We start from the raw sequence: 8,886 nt of genomic DNA on the forward strand, positions 1-8,886 counted from the left end.
TCGAATAGTAAAGTCCTGTTTTAAGTTACTCTGGTAGTCTGTGTATTAATTAACTAAACAACCCACAGACTTTACAGGCTCGACCCGAAACGTCAACTCAAATTTCTGTCCACGGATGTTGCCTGACCTGCTGAGTTTTTCCAGCATGTTCTGTTATTTCGGATTTCCAACATCCGCAGTATTTTGCTATCGTACCGGGAATAACTCCCCTGCTCTTCTTCAAAATAGGGCCATGGGTTCTTTTACGCCCACCTGAGGGCAGACAGGCCTGAAAGATGGCACCTCCGACAGTGCAGCGCTCCCTCAGTACTGCACTAGAGTGTCAGCCTAAATTTTTGTGCTCAAGTCTCTGGAGTGGGACTTGAACCCACAACCTTGTGACTCAGAGGAGAGAGTGCTGCCCACTGAGCCATGGCTGACACGAGTGAAAGATGCAAGCTTACCATGTATTTAAAAATCATTTGAAACAGTTTGTGACTGAAGCTTTATTTCCGAAACCTGTCTGAAAACAGCAAACATATTTCTCAAACTACACTGGAAACAGCATTTTATTTAGACTAAGGAAAAAAATGACAGTACTCACAAACAGCAACATGAATGACTTAAAAAAAAAAGTCTTCAACAGTAAAAGGGACTGCCATCTCCAAAAAAGGTAGCTTTTAAATGTCTCATTACCCTAAATACACCGAACACTGTCCATCCAAAATACTCCTTGCTACAATCCCAATGTCACCGTTTCTTAGCTGATTTGTAAGGAATGAAGAGTTAACTGCTGACGATGAATTTATTGCGGTGGTTTACAGATCAGCTCCATCAAGGATGCATATAAAACAGGTAGAGTATATTCACCTCACCATCTGCAGTGTTTATTCTACCCCCTCGAACGAGAGTGTGAATGAGGCGGCTGTGAACGGCAGAAGCAACTTAACAGGGTGTCATTGCAAGGTGTGCTGTGTGACTAGGGAAGAAAACAAATCCCACCTTTGGCACAATTGCCATTTATTCCACTTGATTTCTCCCTCCCTCCCTCCGTACTTACTTTAGTTATATTAATACACGTGGCTCTCCACCAGCCATGGAACTCATTGTTTTTTTAACCTTTGTTTTGATCCATCCCTAGATAGATGGAATGAAGAGCTGATGGGGAAACAGGGCGGCCCATTTGAACACTTTTTTCCTCCGCTCGACACCTGGGTTTGAATTAAATCTGGAGTGTGGGGGGGTGAAAACAAAATAGAAAAGACCCACGCAGGTTATTAACAACATTTGGTTCACTGAATGTTGGCTAGAGTACAAAGGAATCTGCTTTTTTTCTTCTAGAGGCAGCAGGGTGAGAGCGCCGAGAGATTCTGTACACTGCATCTATTCAAAAGTGAGAGCGAGACTAGATTCTCCAGTGACTAATGCAAGGCAGCGATTTGAAAGTAAAAATTAGCAGATGTTCAGACATGTATTCTGGCTTCACAGACTGCGATGCGGAGGGGGATGCAGGACTATTGATGTGGAATGCAGGGCGCTAGTTAAAAGCAGCAGTCGTGAGGCAACCACGCTATCCTTTCAGCTGCTTTAATCCCTCCCAGACAGATGTAATAAAAATCTGCTCTGTCTGATGGGGGAACACTGAAGAGACCTGGGTTTGGGGGATAGGAGGAGCCTCGTCAAGTGCGAACAGGCCCTAAACTTTGCTGCTGTCGATTCTGGTCCCACCCAATAAAACGGTCTTTTATTTAGCACGACTTGTGACAAATCAAATAGGCTATGGGGGCGGGGGGGATATATTATTCCCAAACCTTCACATGGCTATCGCACTCTTCAGACTGTGGGGGGTTACGGCAGTGTTGTACAGGAAACTTTCGTTTAACCGGAGGTTAAATGTCCGGAAAGCTCTATCTACCGGCAAAATTCAGGAGCCATTTCTTATAAGTTTTGTTTTACTTCTCGTTGCTTTTTTTTTCCCAGTCAGGCTCTGCAAGGTCTAGCTGAAGCTGTTGCTTAGCTACAGAGACGCTTTTAAGCTGCAGCCAACTGTTTTGAAGCTGTTGCTAAGCAACAGGGTTTGTTGATTCACACGGAGCTCAAAAGCTCCGTATGTTTTAACATTAGCGCTGGTTTATACGGCAGTTTTGATGGTACGGCACCAACTCGGTCCCGTCAGTGCCGGATACCAGAAAGTTTCCTGTACTGTACAAGGTACCGAGGAGCCCCCCCATACAAACTGACCCGAGAAAGCCCAACAGAGTGGCTGAATCTAACGTTCCAGATTCCACCTCTTACCTGACCTTCTACCGCCGAGGGCTGTGGATGCCGAGTACATTCAAGACAGAGAGCGATAGATTTTTGAACACTAGGGGAATCAAGGGATATGGAGATCAGGCGGGAAAGTGGCGTTGAGGTTGATGATCAGCCATGATCTTATTGAATGGCAGAGCAGGCTCGAGGGGCCGTATGGTCTCCTCCTGCTCCTATTTATGTTCATCATCTTCTGTACAAAATGAAAAGAGTGTCCTCTGTACGCCTATCGCGAGTGCTGATGTGTGATCATACATGGGGCTGTGTTCAATGTTCCCTCTAATTTTTTGGGGGGGCCATGCGGCCCCTTTAACAGGTTGCACGGCCCATTCAAAATTCCTCTCATGTTTTTCTACTTAAAAACAGGCTCACCGGCTGCGCGGGGCCTCCAGAGCGCTGCGCAACCACGCAGCTTAAAGGGAACATTGGCTGTGTGTAGTCCGGCAGTCCAGTCCGCCAAACCACAGAGACCGTGGGGGAGGGAACAGGGAAGACAAATACATGACGCCTCCTTCTGGTTCACCCCCTACGCATCCTCGGCCCGTCAAATCAGTCAAAATGTCTAGGAAGCGACTTTTGAAATGGTTATGGTAGAATCCTGTACGTAGCAGTTTACTTGGTCAGCACCCCCTCCACCACCATCACACCGAGGCTGCCGTATGGACCATCTATGAAGGGGTCGCCATCCCTCCAGGATTGTTGTGGAGTCTGCAGAAATTAAAGATTCATCTCCAGGACACAACTGTGAGCAACCCAGGAGAAAAATCACAGGCGCATAAAAAAACTGTGCGTTTCTTAAAGAGACATCTCTTCGAATACTTTCGATTAGTTAGAAAAATACCGTGAAGTTGGATGTGTCGGGCGACCAATGGCGGGAGAGAGGGTGGAGTAGTTGGAGGTCATGTGATGAATCCTCCAGGAATACGTCCAATCAGAGTTAACATTACATCTACAGGATGCACTGCATCTGAACAGCACCTCCCTCCCCCGCAAACTCAACCACCCAGGACAAGAGCAGCAACGTCAACTGTACACGTGCATAAGGACTGTTCGCTGTTCAAGAAGGTAGCCAACCACCATTTAGTAACTAGGGATGGGCAATAAATGTGGCCATGCAAGCGTCACCCACATCACAAATCTCTCTTTCTTTTAAAGAAGTGTTATTTTGATTGAATGGCAAATGCCACTAATACAGAGAACAGTGTAATATTGTGCATCTCATGTTATCGCAAGAACTGCGTGTGATTTAGTGGCATCATGCATCACCAAGAACTGATGCTTGGAAAGGAGACTCGGTGTGTCTGCTGGAAAGACTTTGGTCAGAAAACATGCTCCCCGCACACGGCCTCGCTTTAATCCATCTGGACGCACAGCCGATCAGAGCTCGAGGACCGAGGCCATGCAAAAGGAATGGCCATTGAGCCGCTCTACTTCAACCACTGTGACACGGCACATGAAATAATACTGAGCGGCCTGCGGGTGGCGCTGTCCAGGGAGAGTATAAATACTCGGGCACGGGCCCAGCTTGCGCAGGGCATTCTTAACAGGAACTAGTGAAGGACACAACTAGACCTCCATGTTGTAAAACAGTTGATTGAAGTTTTGTTTAACGCTTAGACCAAGTGCCTAGTAGTTTTCTTATGTCACACTGCTCAAGCACAGAGGCTGGGGACCTTCTCTTTTACAGGGCTTACTTTCCACCGTCTGCTTATTTAGTCAAGAACCTCCGCCCCCCCCCGCCCGCGCTTCAAGAAGAAAGGGCAGAAAGCCATGTGGGTTTTCGGAATCAATATTGGGAATTGCGTGATGACCTTGGTAGGTACGTCCGTGTATGCTGCATCTGGCAACGCAAGTGCGCAACTCGCGCACTGTGCGGATGAGCTTTCGTTGCTCGATGTGAAAATCACACTTGTTTATCTTGCACTAAGTGAGGTGCACATACTGGTTTAAAAAAAAAAGTTATACACACTTATCAAGGACCTGGGAAATGGTTCCATTTTCTACTTCGCACCCAGTGACAAGGTTGCAACGCAACAATCACACAGCGAAGGGCCCCCCCAAGTAGGAGCAACCCCATTCTGCCCTGTGATATTTCAATTCCTGCCACAACTGATTGCCGATTTGGAAGGAGGTTTTTTAAAGAAAAATATTAGGGTCTCGAGCCTCCATGGAATTATTTTGTTTTACAATAGCCAAGGTTCAGGTGTCGGCGGTGAAGGGACAGTGTTCAAACAGATGGTATCAGCCAGCCACAGTACATGAAGTAAAGTCTGCAGTAATGTTACTTCCCAAAAAAAAAACACTGAAGGCGATTGCTCCAAGTTACAATACTAAAATCTTTGGAGCGCCGCAGTTGCCTCTACTTTATAATCCGTAAGAGGATGGAAAAATATTTTTGAACAGGTACTGCATTGGGACACTACAGTTAATAATCAGCAGTGGACTCGCACATGATTCTTCCCTCACTGATGAAAGAAAAATACATAACCACTGATGGACAGCCCACTGTGAGCCTAACATGGTGGCAGGCGGATCTCATCCACCGTGGGCCACCCAGATTTAGCCCAACCGTGGTATAATTTACCCTACAAAAAAGGATTTGGATCTTTAATTTACTTCTTCCGTCTCGAGGAGAGGCGACGGCCTCTGGCTGCCCTCCCGGATCTCGTTTTGGGGGTGTTGCGTTCCAGGTGCCCATCTTCATCCTCCAGCTCTGCCTCATTCTCTTCGCCCTTGGCATTCGCCTCCTCGCACTCCTTCTCGGTCAGGCAGCCGTCGGCCAAGTTCTCTTCCTCGCCGTCCTCCGCCTCGCTGGGCTCCTCGGCCTTGGCCAAGCTCGGGTCGCTCTCCTCGTTGCCGTCCTGCTCCTCGCCCGCTGCGTCGCTGCCCGCGATGGAGCTCGACTCACACTTGTCTGGACCGGCCGCCTGCTCCACCTCCTCCTCTTCCTCCTTCGGCCCACTCTGCGCCTCCTCGTCACCCGCGAGAGGGATGGCGGCTAATTCGCAATCAAACTCTGCGATGGGTGCACCGCCGGAGGTCGCTTCGGCGCTCTCGAGCTGGAGGCTCTCCGAGCGGGCAGGACTGTCCTCGTTGTTGCTGCCGTCGCCCACAGGGGGAACGGCGCCGTCATCCGACAGTGCAGGAGCCGGGTCCTCGGGTTTGGAGCTCGCCTCCTCCGTTTCAGGCTTGCTGGCATCGGTGTCGAGAGATTTTTCCTCAGTCTCCGCCTGCTTCCCGTCTGCTGGCTTCTGATCATCTGTTGAACCAAGGCTGCTCACCCCAGAAGGAGCTGGCTCTTGAGCAGACGCAGATAAATAATCCTGGGCTCTTTGTGCTTTGTAACTCTGTTTCACAAACACAAAAAAAGGGCAAAGGCATCAAACCTTTGGGAGTCACCGTAACAAAATACATTCTTGCAGTCAAACCAATACTAGTTTCCATTGCTGAGTGGAGCACTTAGCAAATTTATAAAAAGCATCGCCTTCCTTTTCAAGTTCCAGTGCTGTGCCCTTCCCTGGTTGAGAACACGGGGAGGTGATCTGCTGCCGAATCTTGTGCTGCCTTGTAATTGATGTTATAAAGTCAGTGAAAATGTTACTCGCTATCTAATGTTCCCTTGCACTTTATAGGGAACCACTCAGTTTCTGCTTAGCACCTTAACCAATGTCACAATCCACTCCCTGGGAAGGAGCCTGAAGTCTACAGGCTGAGTGGCACAACTTGTTACACAATGAACTTCAATGCTACCAGCTGACACCCCATCAAAAACTGCCCACTCACTAACCCCCGCTAATCCTTACCTTCATTTATATATTATTCCAAAGGATTTCAAATCCCTCCATGGCCTCACCCCATCCTATCTCTCCAGCCCTACAGCCCTCTTGAGATCTCTGCGCTCCTCTAATTCTGGCATCTTGCACATCACCTGTTTTAATCACTCCACCATTGGCGGCCGCGCCTTCAGCTGCCTGTGCCCTGAGCTCTGGAATTCCCTCCCTAAACCTCTCCGCCTCTCTCTCCTCCTTTAAGACGCTCCTTAAAACCGACCTCTTTGACCAAGCTTTTGGTCACCTGCCCTAATATCTCCTTATGTGGCTTGGGGTCAACTTTTGTTCGATAACGCTCCTGTCTTTAATATACTCCCAATATGGTAACAGATCTCTCACAGTCAACCCCGACAGACTCCATCTGAACACCACTGCAGATAGAAAAATATTTTTCTCTGGCTGCAATCATGTGTTTCATTAACAAGGCAAAACCTCCTCCCTCTTTTTATTCCTTCTGAAAATCTTACCTCTCCTGAAAATTTAGAATCATAGAATAGTGCAGCACAGAAGGAGGCCATTCAGCCCATCAAGTCTGCGCCGGCTCTTTCGAAGAGCAATCCAGTTAGTCCCACTCCCCCGCTCTTTCCCCCACATCCCTGCAATTTTTTCTTTCAACTCTTTATCCAATTCCTTTTTGAAGGCTACTATTGAATCTGTATCCACCACCCTATCGGGCAGCGCAGTCCAAATCCCAACCACTCATTGTGTAAAAGTTTTCCCTCACGTCGCCTCTGGTTCGTTTGTCAATCCCCTTCAATCTGTGCCCTCTGGTTATCGACCCTGCAGCCACTGGAAACAGCTTCTCTTTATTTACTCTGTCTAAACCCTTTATGATTTTAAACATCTCCATCAATGAGTTCCCAGTTTTGCTCCAGCTGAAGCCAACTACTGATCAAGACTACATCATCATGTCCCTCCGTTTTAACTCGTGCCTATGAAGAGTCTGCCCAGGTGCCGCTTAGCCCTTTAACCATCTGACCATGGGATGGGGCAAAGCCAGAAGATAACCATTCCATTATGACAGGAACACAGATTTTGTTTTTTTTAAGAACCTCCATGGAGATAAGACTTAACCTCCAATTCTACAGGAATAGGTGATATTGGATGACCAGAGTGATTCATACGGAATAGATTAAAGTGCTTTAAACTACTGGTAGCCAAAAATCACCTGCTCAGTGGGGTTGGTTGAGCGCTTCCATGATGTCACCATCACCCTTTCTGGAAGCACTCACACAAAAAACAGTTGCAAGCAGAGAAACCCACAAAATGCATTTTGGATCTATTGGGAGTTTGTGCTCAAACACCAAATGTTAGCTACCTGCACAGGAACAGATCCACGATGAAACTACTTAAACGTGCACCAGCGCAACTTCCTGCCTTTCTAGCTTGTTTGATAACCGAGTCTAAAGGAGGCGACTTCCAACCCAGCCGTGTGTCTTGATGTCCATTTGTGACGGAGGTACCGCCAGGGACCCCAGCACCAGGTGACCCTAGCGGACCGTCAGCAGCATCACACCATGAAAGTACAGACTGCAGTACCAGCCCGAGTGACTTGTGACGAGACGTATCCACGGGTGAATCGAACCATTGGTCATGTCCCAGTGACGCTATTCAAGCATCTGTGAGGTTAAAAGATCAGAAAAGGCTGGAGATCTTTTTTCTCTAGTTAGGCTCAATAATTCAGATCAAAGCCTATGAAAGCAGGCCAATGAGGTGAAAATATATATATTTTTTGAAAAAACAACGTTCCCACCAACCTCAAACGACATGAAAATTTAAAACATTCCGCACGGCGTGGAACTACACCACCTAAACACAAGTACACTGGGAATTTTTTTAAATGATATGGACCAGAAAAAACGAAACATGAAGCTCTCGGGCTACGAATCAACCCTACTCGAGACTGGGGAACAAAGTTACTTTCAAACTTTATGAATAAGCCACATTTGTTCGACCAGCAAAAACTGGGGGAGCGTCAAATGCATCAGTACAAGCCATCTTTCGCTGCTTGGCTTAAAAGTCATGGGTGCACCGTACACTTACACGACGGGGACACAAAGCAAAAAATCCGAATCCGGATTCTATTTGTGGAGTCATTCCCTAGTTTTGTGCTTGGGATGGCATGCTTAGGGCGGATGCAGCAAGTCAGTCCTGAATTGAAACGTAAAATTGACAACACAACTTTTTTTTTTGCTTAATTACTTTCTGTAGAACGATTAACATGTCAAAGAGAGACATGCTGCAATGTCAAGTTGAAAGAAAGAAATAAATGTGAAACCACATGGATTAGCAGGTAAAGAAAGTGGCAATGCGGTCCAGCAGCTACAGACTACAAAAGTACAGACTACAAACTAGACGAGAGCATTGAAATGAAAGACAAAGCAACATGGGACAGGTGACTATTAGACTGCAATACACCCACAGATACCTCAAATGTACAAAAAAATGGCACAAGAACCACAATGTAAACCAACATCAACACAAACAGTTCAATAAAAGGTGAATGCATAATAGGTCGCAGACTTGCTCCAATTTTCCTTCAAAAGGCATCAATATTTCATCGTTTTTCATCGAGGGGGAGCTCCTCGCAATCAGTGACAGTATTAAACGCATCCAGGTCTTGCACAAGGACAGATGCAAAGCAGAGCTAACCTAGTTTGCCCTAACAATGTACCTCCATCCCAAACTCAAAATCTCCTTTGGTGTAACTTTGTTTTTTTAAATTTCCCACTCTGCTCCCACAGCCTCTCTGAGCAACACCATTTCA

General features: G+C 47.0%; 1 protein-coding gene across 4 annotated transcripts in view; it reads right to left on the reverse strand.

Annotated features, from left to right (window-relative positions):
- Window positions 1-470: 470 nt before the first annotated feature.
- Window positions 471-8,886, reverse strand: part of ciz1a (cdkn1a interacting zinc finger protein 1a) — an 80,467-nt gene continuing 72,051 nt past the window's right edge. For all 4 annotated transcript variants that reach the window (XM_085965307.1, XM_085965304.1, XM_085965305.1 and 1 more), the window contains one exon: window positions 471-5,636. In XM_085965307.1, coding sequence (XP_085821433.1) covers window positions 4,902-5,636 — 735 coding nt within the window. In that variant the 3' untranslated portion in view covers window positions 471-4,901. The remainder of the gene's footprint in view (window positions 5,637-8,886) is intronic.

The sequence above is a fragment of the Somniosus microcephalus genome, chromosome 23 (genome assembly GCF_052327205.1).
Source record: "Somniosus microcephalus isolate GS21.2 chromosome 23, FLI_Smic_1.0, whole genome shotgun sequence".
Lineage (NCBI taxonomy): Eukaryota > Metazoa > Chordata > Chondrichthyes > Squaliformes > Somniosidae > Somniosus > Somniosus microcephalus.